We start from the raw sequence: 13,197 nt of genomic DNA, 5'->3' as shown, positions 1-13,197 counted from the left end.
TCTGCATTTGGCAGACCTGGTGGCCATTGTTAGGTGTCAGGCTGCCATAGCAATCTGCAATTGTGTTGTTGGAGGTGACAACGTGAGTGTAGTCTATACTTCACATGGTCTATAAAGCTGCCATATAGACAGTATATTATATAGAATTCTATAGTCATAATTAAGAATCTATAGTGAAGTCTCTTTTTAATCTGGCATTCAATAATCACGAAAAAAAAAAAAAAAAAAGCTATATATTGTCCTATAGTCACAGTCCCATTTATACTGTCTGTCTCTTTAAGAAGATGACGCAAGCTTTTTATAGTGTTTATCAGTAGTAGTATATACCCCCGCGTGCAATATTACATGGGGCCAGGACCAAAATAAATCTGTCCCAGGCAGCCGTTGTGGTATGTGGAGTAAAGGGCACAACGTCCTCTGCATTACCGTAGTAAACACCACATAATGTATGTCCTACGATTACGTATAGATCCGGATCCGGTTGTGCTAGGATTACAGTGTATGGTATATATCCCTATAGCATAGAGTCCTATTTTAAAGCGTAACCATTGTTTTAATTTTTATTTGATAAATCAATTGTACACATGAAAGTAAGTTACTTTGTAATATATCTTATCAGAGAAATCTGCTTCTTTCTCCTCCTGGACCGATCGATTCTTCTCAATTCGTGGGTAAAATCTATCTTCAGGGAAGGCTGATGTTTGCATTACGGAGATAGGAGATGACAGTTGGTGCTTTTAAAATTCTATGGAAAGGGGAGGAGCTAGAGGAAGACACAGACATTCCGCTGCAAGGTCTACTGAAATAAGTTACAGTTCTCCATAGAACTTTATCAGCACCAACTGTCATCTCCTATCTCAGTAATGGGAAAAATCTGGATTCCCTGAAGACAGACTTTACCTGTGAATTGAGAAAGAAAGATCAGTCCAGGAGGAGAAAGAAGCAGATTTCTGATTCATGATAAGTTACAAAGTTGCTTACTTTAATGTGAACTATTAATTTATGAAAAAATAAAAAAATGAAATCAACTGATACTCTTCAAGGGTGGCTACACTTAGTCCTCAAGTAATAGAAGAACGCATCCTATATGTGTGATAAAGTAGTAGTCACAAGATGGGAATTTTTTAGACTTTCACAATTGCTTCCTAATCTGAAATGGCTGATAACAGGGAACAATATACTGAAATCAAACACCGCAAAAGGAGGTAAATTGACTAGGTTCAGTGTCCCTTTACCACCTCCTGTTCCATGAAGAATTAGTATAGTTACGGATGTTTGGAGCCCACTTTACAGAGGACAGGTGCTGGCTGTGTTATGCAGCCAGCACCTTGATCTAACAGCAGTGATCAGAGTAGCTCCAATTGCTGCTGTTCAACCACTTAACCCCTTCCAGACATGTGACATAATCGTACGTCACACGTTGGGTGCCAGTGTATGGAGATGCTGACTGTGGCTCACAATCACTGACGGCGGCATTTAAATGTGTGCATCCCCTGCTCCCATCAGCCCCTTGTGATCCGATCGCAGGAGGTCTGATGAAGGCGTCCACAGCTGCCATCTTTGTCTTCATGTGAAGTCCACTCCTTGAGCGGGCTTTATAGGAGAACGTCATTTTAAACTATTGTATTGCAGTTTATAGAACAAGCGATCAAACGATTGCAGATTCAAGTAAAAAAAAATATATATAAAAATTTGAATCGCCCCTTTAATACCGCCCATTAATAAGAAACAAAAAAAAAGGCAAATTTAATATCACAACATCCATAAATGTCCGATCAAACTATAAAATGAATTATCCCGATGCTATAATGAGAAAAAAAAATTGAAACTCCATTTTTTTCATTTATTTATTTGTTTTAATGGGTTTCCGCTTCTTTTGTGTCTACCCAAAGGTGTCATTAAAAAAACATCAGCTTACACATAAGAACAAGCAGTTTTCAAACAAGTAAAAGAAATAAAAAGTTAAAAAAAAAGTTGCACAAAAGGGCAAAAAGAAAAATGAAAATTGACTGTTCCCTTAAGGGGTTAATGAATGAGATTCTGCCTCTGTATTTACAAGCATTGGTGTCGACAGCTGGCACGTGGCCTCCCCATATATAGAGATCCTGGGTGGGGTATACAGCACGGTGTGCACTGTGCCACCCTATTACGGCCCAGGTCCTGCCCAGCGATGACCATGATGTCACTGGTAGTAGCTGAGACTTCATAAGTCCAGAGAAGGTCGAGCAAGTGAGGACAGAGGTGACAAGTGTCATTATGTGACCGGGAGCTATTGTCAGGCTTGGAGGGGGTGGAATAGTCTGCAGAAGTCTGCGCTTCTATATAATGTGCTATTTATATAATGCGAGTAGTAAAAGCTAAAAATAATCCATTGTTTCACCCGCTGCATGCGCTTTAACCTTCATGCTGGTTTATGGTAGATTTATACCAGTGTTATAATAATAATAGATTATATAGGGTGTAGTAAATCAGGACAGGTGTGAACATGACCAGGGCTGTGGAGTCGGTAAGCCAAACCTCCAACTCTGACTCCTCAATTTCCATGACACCGACTCCGACTCCGACTCCAACTCCGACTCCAACTCCGACTCCCTCATACACGGCTCATGTTTAAGTGATAAATTTCCTGTAGCACAGATTTATCTCAGCTAAAAGTCTAGACCCTTAGATCAGGAATAGGACAGACATTTATAGGACATTTCATAACTTTTTCCAAACTCTTATGAAAACATGTTCCCCACAAACTGCATTGAACTACTGTACCCAATTTATTATATGTTTTAGGAGTTGGAATCGGTCTATTTTATACCGACTCCATGACTCTGACTCCACAGCCCTGAACATGACCTTAGATTTTTTTTCTTTTGATAATGCTGCATTAAAGGAAAGTTGTAGATGTATAGTCGCCTAAACTGAGCATAAATACTTCCATATTATTATAAAAGTCTTTGTAATGGTCTGCATTTTAATACTATGGCTAAATCAGCACATGGCAGACTTTTTCTGCTGCTGATTTTCTGCCAATTCTTCAGTTCTTTGCCAATTCCATGACAGACTCAGAATGAATTACATTTAGAGCTCTATAGATTTACCAGGATTTGAAAATTTGATAGATTTCATCTCAAGAATGCTAAATTTTACTGTTGGAATCTGCACCAAAAAATTTGTGGGAATTCTGCCATGTCTGAATGTGATCGAAGTATTACTAAATTCATACCTTCCCACTTTTAAAAACAGGAAAGAGGAATATATATAGCGGCATGCACAGCACCCTCCCCTTTTTGTGATTCCACATAGAAAAAGTGCTCCTAGAGAAGCCCCTTACTGTTCTCACACTCTACGATACCTATTCATTGACTTTATATAGTATGATGCTGCCACGCGTAGTTTGATGCACCCATTGTGCCCCTCCACACAGCAGGATGCCCCTAAAGATACCTTCCTACAAAGTATAATGCATCCACAGTGCATTCCCCCCTAATTTGCCCACACAATGCCCCCAATACACATGATTATGTATGATTCCTCCACATCAGGATGATGCCCCCACAGTGCATTCCACTAACGTAATATGATGCCCCCACAAAGTATCATTATTCCGCAGTGACTACACACACAAAGTACGATGCCCCTACAGTTCCTTTCCCCCACAAATAGTAAGATGCTGCCACAATACATTCCCTCACACAGTATAATACCCCACAGTACATCCCCCCACACACAGTATGATGTCCCCAAAGTACATTCTCACACACAGTATGCAGTTTCCACAGTAATTTCCCTAACACAGTATGATGTCCGCACAGTGTATCCCACCACACACAGTATGATGTCCCCACAGTGCATTCCACCTCACACAGTATGATGTCCCCACAGTGCATTCCACCATACACAGTATGATGTCCCCACAGTGCATTCCACCTCACACAGTATGATGTCCCCACAGTGCATTCCACCTCACACAGTATGATGTCCCCACAGTGCATTCCACCTCACACAGTATGATGTCCCCACAGTGCATTCCACCTCACACAGTATGATGTCCCCACAGTGCATTCCACCTCACACAGTATGATGTCCCCACAGTGCATTCCACCTCACACAGTATGATGTCCCCACAGTGCATTCCACCTCACACAGTATGATGTCCCCACAGTGCATTCCACCTCACACAGTATGATGTCCCCACAGTGCATTCCACCTCACACAGTATGATGTCCCCACAGTGCATTGCTCCATACACAGTATGATGTCCCCACAGTGCATTCCTCCATACACAGTATGATGTCCCCACAGTGCATTCCACCTCACACAGTATGATGTCCCCACAGTGCATTCCTCCATACACAACATGATGTCCCCACAGTGCATTGCTCCATACACAGTATGATGTCCCCACAGTGCATTCCTCCATACACAGTATGATGTCCCCACAGTGCATTCCACCTCACACAGTATGATGTCCCCACAGTGCATTCCACCTCACACAGTATGATGTCCCCACAGTGCATTCCACCTCACACAGTATGATGTCCCCACAGTGCATTCCACCTCACACAGTATGATGTCCCCACAGTGCATTCCACCTCACACAGTATGATGTCCCCACAGTGCATTCCACCTCACACAGTATGATGTCCCCACAGTGCATTCCACCTCACACAGTATGATGTCCCCACAGTGCATTGCTCCATACACAGTATGATGTCCCCACAGTGCATTGCTCCATACACAGTATGATGTCCCCACAGTGCATTCCACCTCACACAGTATGATGTCCCCACAGTGCATTCCTCCATACACAACATGATGTCCCCACAGTGCATTCCACCACACACAGTATGATGTCCCCACAGTGCATTCCACCTCACACAGTATGATGTCCCCACAGTGCATTCCACCTCACACAGTATGATGTCCCCACAGTGCATTCCACCTCACACAGTATGATGTCCCCACAGTGCATTCCACCTCACACAGTATGATGTCCTCACAGTGCATTGCTCCATACACAGTATGATGTCCCCACAGTGCATTGCTCCATACACAGTATGATGTCCCCACAGTGCATTCCTCCATACACAACATGATGTCCCCACAGTGCATTCCACCTCACACAGTATGATGTCCCCACAGTGCATTGCTCCATACACAGTATGATGTCCCCACAGTGCATTCCTCCATACACAGTATGATGTCCCCACAGTGCATTCCACCTCACACAGTATGATGTCCCCACAGTGCATTCCTCCATACACAGTATGATGTCCCCACAGTGAATTCCACCCCACACAGTATGATGTCACCACAGTGCATTCCTCTATACACAATATAATGTCCCCACAGTGATTTCCTCCATACAGAGTATGATGTCCCCACAGTGCATTCCTCCATACACAGTATGATGTCCCCACAGTGCATTCCACCTCACACAGTATTATTTCCCCACGGTGCATTCCCCCACAGACAATATGATGCCCCATCAGTACATTGTAACCCACATAGTATTATTGACTCGCCCCCTGGGCCGTGGGGCACTCGGAACCGGGCAATGGGGAGACGATGGGGGTAGTAGTGGCAACCTGGTCCCGTGGCTCAGGGTGGTCAGACCAGTGGCAGTCTTTTTTATATGTCTTCGGTAATGTCCGACTACGCCACCCGTGGATTGCGGTTATTAGGAACCGCCGCTGCAAGGCAGACCGCTGGGGCTGATGATGTGTGCAGCTGGGATGGTGTGACTCCCCACAGGAAGAGTGCGGCCCCAGGGCAGTGTAGTGCATGGTGGGAGTGATGGTGGTCAGAGTCCCGGTACCAATAGTGCTGGAGGCGCAAAGGAGCACACAGACAACAAGTTACAGTCCAGGGTCTTTACTCACAGTTCATTTGTTCCAGGTCACTTCTGTACAGGTAGTGACCACCCAAGCCGTGCTGCGTCCACCAGGTGTGGGGCTCGGTCAACTCCCAGGCAGCTCAGAAGTATGGCTCAGGACCCCCTTCAATCCTTCCTCTGGCCTGCCTCACCAGTGACCCACTTTTGTCCAGCTGCCGCGGATCTGCGCGGGTAAACGTGGGCCCCGTTCCCCGCTGTCCTTTATGGTGCCTTCCTAGCAGGTTTGATGAGGTGCTGCACCAATAAATGGTCGCAGCCTCCGGTCTTTGGCTGAGGGTTGTTTCTCCTCCACCAACTTGGGATCCGGTACCCTTAATCTGCCTGACACTTCACCCGGTATTCTCGTGGGTTCTTAGGGTCCCTTCCACCTTCTTGTTCCTGAGCCCCTCTGTCTCTTCTTCTCCTCTTTTCCGTTCCTCCTTCTTCTCCTTTCTCATGGAGCTGGGCTGAGAGTAAACCACAGCTCCCTTTCACCTCCTCTCTCTCCACTCCACTCTCCTCCTCGGCCTTTCTCTAGGCCCACTCTGGAGTAGAGCTCCTACAGAGCCTCTACTCCCTGTCTTCTCTCTCTGCACAGACTGTCCTAAGATGGTGCCCACCTCTTATACCTCCCTCTAGCCATGAGCCCAGGTGACCAGCAACCAATGGGCTCCTACCTATGCTCAGGAACCAACCCCTATCTGCTCCTACATCACTGGGTATTCCTCCCCCCTTTCGCACTCCAGCCAGGGACATGGTCTGTCGTACCTGCATTTCTGTCTAATGGGAGTACTGTTGAGCTGTCCCTCGGAAATGGGGTGAGTGTGCTGTATGCATCTAACTGAACCCTGGTCCATACTCCATCCTTACCCGGGAGTGGAATATCATACCTCTGGCAGAGGTGCAATACCCCTGTAGCGGCCGAACCCTCGGGGCGCTACATTCCCCCCTGGTAAACCACAGCACGTCCTCGGGCTGGAACAGAGCAAAAACAATTAAGTACAGGACATGCAACCTTTTTTAAAACTTTTCACATCAGGAAACAGGCAACACGGTTCAGTTCCCTTTATGGGAAACACTCTCCTTTTCTTGTTACACTATTATAAAACATGTACTAATACTTCTGGAACTCTTTTGACATATAAACATTATAGAAAACATTCACAACACTATTTAGCAGCATATAAAAAATTTTCATATAAAACATTTACAAGAAAACATTTTCAAAAACATATTCTTGGATCCTGGCGGCGGTGCAACTTGCGACCAGGTGTGCATTCTTCTTTTAAGTGCAGGAACCTTGGCAAACTTGTAAACATGAGGGACTTGCTGTCCCGAGGTAGACGTGGTAGTCTTTTTATAAAACCAGTAGGGGGCGCTTTAGGAAGCGCAACTATTTACAGGGGATTGGCCGTTCCCAGTCCTCGGCCGGTTAGAAAGGGGGAGGGGAATGGCTGCTCACAGTCCTCAGCCTGGTTAGGGATGAGGGGCACACAGGTAACAGTCTCTTAACAGTCCCAACGGGGACCACACACTCTCTGGAAACAGTTCCTTTTACCCCGACGGGTAACTATTTACACATATGCTTTTGCTACTTACTAGTAGCGGTGTCCTCCATATGCTCCTTCCTCCTCATCTTGATCTTCAGACCCGTCCGGGCCCTATTGGCTCTCCTCATAGCCGTAGTGCTGCAGCTCCTCCTCGGTGAGCGGATGGACATGTAGGGCGTATGGTCCTTTTGCGCCCTCGTGTCGGGTGAAGGTGACCACATCACTAGGGTAGAGGTCACGGCCACGGTGTCCCTCCGGTAGGTGGCTTTCAACGTCCCTGCGGGTTACAAAGACGTCGCCTGCCGTTTCCGGGCCCCTGATGAAACCCCAGCCGTTTTCCATGTGGAATTTAATTATGGTCCCGGTGATTCGGGGACCTCGGGCGGCCCGGAGGTTTTGACGGGCTCTGCGTTTTTGCTCCGCGCTTCGGGCCTACAGGTTGGTGCTGTTGAACGCGTCCATTCCCAGGTGCGGTCTGTCTAGGCTGATCCAGACCGCGCCCTGCCCCACGGTTTTCTTCTCTTCCCACCCCCATTGGGGGTGGTCCTGGGGCAACTTGGTGACAATCACTTTCAGGGGCAGCCCCCCCACAATGATGGACATCTCCACAGCCGCACTCATGGCTGTTGGGGGTGGGCTCCTTCTTTGGTGCAATTCTGGGACCCGGCCCACGATGGGAGGCGGCCTCCTGTGGTCTTTTGGCGCGCACATTATGGCGCTCGTTCTTCTGGGGCGGGCGCCATTTTCAACACGGTCAATTTCAATAAAACAGTCTCTTTCTCTTCAGGCACGCAGTACCCGTTGTTAGCGGGCACGAAATCCTGCCGAAGCTGACTCGCCCCCTGGGCCGTGGGGCACTCGGAACCGGGCAATGGGGAGACGATGGGGGTAGTAGTGGCAACCCGGTCCCGTGGCTCAGGGTGGTCCGACCAGTGGCAGTCTTTTTATATGTCTTAGGTAATGTCCGACTACGCCACCCGTGGATTGCGGTTATTAGGAACCGCCGCTGCAAGGCAGACCGCTGGGGCTGATGATGTGTGCAGCTGGGATGGTGTGACTCGTGCTGCCCCAGGGCAGTGTAGTGGATGGTGGGAGTGATGGTGGTGAGAGTCCCGGTACCAATAGTGCTGGAGGCGCAAAGGAGCACACAGACAACAAGTTACAGTCCAGGGTCTTTACTCACAGTTCATTTGTTCCGGGTCACTTCTGTACAGGTAGTGACTTCCCAAGCCGTGCTGCGTCCACCAGGTGTGGGGCTCGGTCAACTCCCAGGCAGCTCAGAAGTATGGCTCAGGACCCCCTTCAATCCTTCCTCTGGCCTGCCTCACCAGTGACCCACTTTTGTCCAGCTGCCGCGGATCTGCGCGGGTAAACGTGGGCCCCGTTCCCCGCTGTCCTTTATGGTGCCTTCCTAGCAGGTTTGATGAGGTGCTGCACCAATAAATGGTCACAGCCTCCGGTCTTTGGCTGAGGGTTGTTTCTCCTCCACCAACTTGGGATCCGGTACCCTTAATCGGCCTGACCCTTCACCCGGTATTCTCGTGGGTTCTTAGGGTCCCTTCCACCTTCTTGTTCCTGAGCCCCTCTGTTCCTCTGTCTCTTCTCCTCTTTTCCGTTCCTCCTTCTTCTCCTTTCTCGTGGAGTTGGGCTGAGAGTAAACCACAGCTCCCCTTCACCTCCTCTCTCTCTCCACTCCACTCTCCTCCTCGGCCTTTCTCTAGGCCCACTCTGGAGTAGAGCTCCTACAGAGCCTCTACTCCCTGTCTTCTCTCTCTGCACAGACTGTCCTAAGATGGTGCCCACCTCTTATACCTCCCTCTAGCCATGAGCCCAGGTGACCAGCAACCAATGGGCTCCTACCTATGCTCAGGAACCAACCCCTATCTGCCCCTACAGCACTGGGTATTCCTCCCCCCTCCAGCCAGGGACATGGTCTGTCGTACCTGCATTTCTGTCTAATGGGAGTACCGTTGAGCTGTCCCTCGGAAATGGGGTGAGTGTGCTGTATACAGCTAACTGAGCCCTGGTCCATACTCCATCCTTACCCGGGAGTGGAATATCACACCTTTGGCAGAGGTGCAATACCCCTGTAGTGGCTTAACCCTCGGGGCGCTACATTATGTCCTCACAGTACATTCCACACCACACAGTATGATGCCTCCAATGCAACCGTTATCAATTACTAGAACTTGGCTGAATCATACACTATGAATAGAGTGCACTGTCCATACTTCACTCCTGCTCCCTTCAAGCTCCACTTCTCAGTTATCATGCAGTAAGGGGGAACAGAGGCATTTGGGATCATCTTCTGAGGGGTGATAAAGGTCTACTTTGTGAAAATCAACTACAAAATGTCCTTGGATTATCAGCTTATTTTGTTGTGGGATAGGGAATATCTTGTCTAGAGACAGAGTTGACGACCTCCAGTTGAATTTTTCTGGGCTAATTAACAAAAATCAGATAAACTAAATATTTTTATGGACATACACTCTGCATCTGTTAGAAACCACATACTCATATAGTGATACTGTGCAATGTATACTGTGTATACAGAATAGTACAGGTACAGAGACTTACAGTTGGTATAAAGAACAGGAGAAATGGTACTGTGCAGTGTATATATACAGAATAATACAGATACTGGGAATTACACCCAGTGTACAGGACATGAGAAGTGGCACTGTGCAGTATGTATACAGTGAGGAAGATATATGTATTTGATACACTGCTGATTTTGCAAGTTTTCCCACTTACAAAGAATGGAGAGGTCTGTAATTTTTATCGTAGGCACACTTCACCTGTGAGAGACAGAATCTTAAAAAAAAATCCAGAAAATCCCATTGTATGATTTTTACATAATTCATTTGCATTTTATTGCATGAAATAATTATTTGATACAATAGAAAAACAGAACTTAATATTTGGTGCAGAAACCTTTGTTTGTAATTACAGAGGTCAGACGTTTCCTGTAGTTCTTAACCAAGTTTGCACACACTGCATACAGTGCATCCAGATCTTTCAAGTTTCGGGGCTGTTGTTGGGCAACATTGAGTTTCAGCTCCCACCAAAGATTTTCTATTGGGTTCAGGTCTGGAGAATGGCTAGGCCACTCCTGGACTTTGAAATGCTTCTTACTGAGCCACTCCTTAGTTACCCTGGCTTTGTGTTTCGGGTCATTGTCATGCTGGAAGACCCAGCCATGACCCATCTTCAATGCTCTTACTGAGGGAACGAGGTTGTTGCCAAAATCTCGCGATACATGACCCCCATCCATCCTCCCTTCAATAACGTGCAGTCGTCCCTTCCCCTTTGCAGAAAAGCACCCCCAAAATATGATGTTTCCACGGCAAGTGGAGTTGATACCAAAACGTTCTATTTTGGTCTCATATGACCGGCTCCCGTGCCTCCTCTGGATCATCCAGATGGTCATTGGCAAACTTCAAACGGGCTTGAACATGTGCTGGCGTGAGAAGGCGGACCTTGCGTGCCCTGCAGCATTTTAATCCATGACAGCGTAGTATTACTAATGGTAATACTTAAGACTGTGGTCCCAGATCTCTTCGGGTCATTTACCAGGTCCTCCCGTGTAGTTCTGGGCTGATTCCTGACCTATCTCATAATCATCTCTACCCCACAAGGCGAGATCCTGCATGGAGCCTCAGGCCGAGGAAGATTGACAGTCATCTTGTGTTTCTTACATTTTCTAAAAATTGTGTCAACTGTTGTTGCCTTCTCACCAAGCTGCTTGCCTATTGTCCTGTAGCCCATCCCAGCCTTGTGCAGGTCTACAATTTCGTCCCTGGTGTCCTTAGACAGCTCTTTGGTCTTGGCAATGGTGGAGAGGTTGAAGTGTGATTGATTGAGTGTGTGGACAAGTGTCTTTAATACAGGTAATAAGTTCAAACAGGTGCAATTAACTCCATTCTGACGTGGGGTGTAATAATACGTACCTGCGCCCTGGGCCTTAATGACCAGGTACGGTTTATTACATCAGAGGCTGTGCGGGGCCGATTGCCACCGGATGTCAGCCGATTATAACAGCTGACACCCGGCACTATGTGCCAGGTGCGGTACTGCACTGCTCCCGGCACATTAATCCCCAAAATGCTGCGATCATACCTTACCGATGTGCCCGAGTCTGGCTGACCCTGTATTCCTTCACGGCTGATCTCCAGGTCTGGATAACACCACTGCTTCCTTTAGCTTTTCCCATAGTTAAGTACCCCAAACTGGCCTGCCATGAGGAACTGCAGTCACTGAAGATCTCTTGCTGAAACTTGCTCCCTTTTCCTTGTCTCCACACCCACACACACACTGATGATAGCTGGTGTCCTTCCTTCTCTGTGGCTTACTAACTACTCTCTCACTACCAGGAACTAATGCACTAGTCCCTATTACTCCTTCCCACTATGGGCCAGCCCTACAGTTAACCCTGTCACCCCTAACAGGAGCTGCAGCCTCCAAGAGGTTAAAACATGTCATAAAATACATTTTGCACAATATTAAAACACAAGGATCTTCAGAGGGCGTGTTAGCCATCTTCTCCACCTTTACATGACTGTCAAGGAAGACCACACTGGACGCTGAAGCAGAAAGGCGCAAATCTTTTTTTTCCCTCTCAGCTCTGTTACAACGCTCTCCTAAGTCAACAAGTTTAATGGATCTCATATGAGCAACATCACGTGCATGACAGCTTTAGTGCATTAACTCATTAAAGGACACAATGCAATACTCACTGCTAATGAGCGGCAACTCAGCAATCACCAATACTACTCAGTGGCACCCGACTCACCCATCACCAACCTCTGAACTCAGTACAACTGTCTCTGAGCAGAGAAACATATGCAACTCGCCTACAAAGCCCAGAAAGCCAATACGCCATGCAGTCGGTAACATCATACATACTGGCGGACAGAAACCAAAAAGGAACCCTATGCAGCAGCAGTATATGGTCCCTTTGCAGTTTAATAGCTCATCACAATACACAATTTCATTTTATTTGGAGATGGAAATGGGCCCTCTTACCTCTTGGGCCCCTGTGCAGCTGCACAGGTTGCACCAATGCTATGTCCACCCCTGATCATACATATCTAATGAAGAGTTGGCAGTTGTCCACCAGTTATACACTCGCTTTCCAGCATCTGGTCTAGAAATTAGTGGGGATTGGGTTAGTAAACTCCCCACCTTCCAGCACTAGTCCCCTCCCCGGAGCTCCTCCCTGTCCTGCTGACTTCTGCAGTCTTGGCCCTATTTTTACTGTGCATGTTTTTGTAAAAAAAAACAAAAACCCTAAAACATCTACATTTAGGGGTTTACATATATTTTCAGGAATATATTGGTGTCTCCTCTTTGTGCAGGATGGTCGGTCACATGAGCCCAGAGGGCCTGAACTTACTTGAAATTGACTTGGTAAGTAAAAGGTAGATTTCCTTTAAATCTGATTTGTTCCAAGGACAGTTTAAGTTATCATATTCAGTTTTGTGATGATTAAAAGCAGAAATCCAAGTGTGAAAAACATCCTCGCTATAGGTCTGCATATGAGCAGTAAATACAAAGGCCACAATTCATTAAGACTGATGTTTCGTACACCAGTTTTAATGATGGGCATGCAGGAATAAGATGCGACAAATTCTTTAAGAGATGTACGCCACTTAAAGGAGGTGTCCAGACTTTTTCCCCGTATGTTGCTAAGCACTTATTGCCAGGTAATTGCCATCTACCTGCCTATTCTGCCCTTCAATGATCTCTCCCGGATCAGATTGGTCATGGACTGCTTTT

At 46.9% G+C, this 13,197-nt stretch overlaps 1 protein-coding gene across 5 annotated transcripts in view; it reads left to right on the top strand.

The window, feature by feature from the left end:
- The first annotated feature begins 2,101 nt into the window (after positions 1–2,101).
- The window catches only part of PNPLA6 (patatin like domain 6, lysophospholipase), a 105,180-nt gene continuing 94,084 nt past the window's right edge, over positions 2,102–13,197 (top strand). For 2 of the 5 annotated variants that reach the window (XM_073653888.1, XM_073653885.1), the window contains exons 1-2: positions 2,103–2,241; positions 12,748–12,828. In XM_073653888.1, coding sequence (XP_073509989.1) covers positions 12,778–12,828 — 51 coding nt within the window. In that variant the 5' untranslated portion in view covers positions 2,103–2,241; positions 12,748–12,777. Of the gene's footprint in view, positions 2,242–12,747; positions 12,829–13,197 lie in introns of all 5 variants that reach the window. The other 3 variants (XR_012251352.1, XM_073653886.1, XM_073653887.1) reach the window with 3 other exon arrangements.

This window comes from Phyllobates terribilis, unplaced genomic scaffold (genome assembly GCF_046119375.1).
Source record: "Phyllobates terribilis strain yellow unplaced genomic scaffold, ASM4611937v1 Scaffold_11__3_contigs__length_659146591, whole genome shotgun sequence".
In the NCBI taxonomy this organism is placed as follows: Eukaryota; Metazoa; Chordata; class Amphibia; order Anura; family Dendrobatidae; genus Phyllobates; species Phyllobates terribilis.
This window is presented reverse-complemented; position numbering and strand designations above follow the sequence as displayed.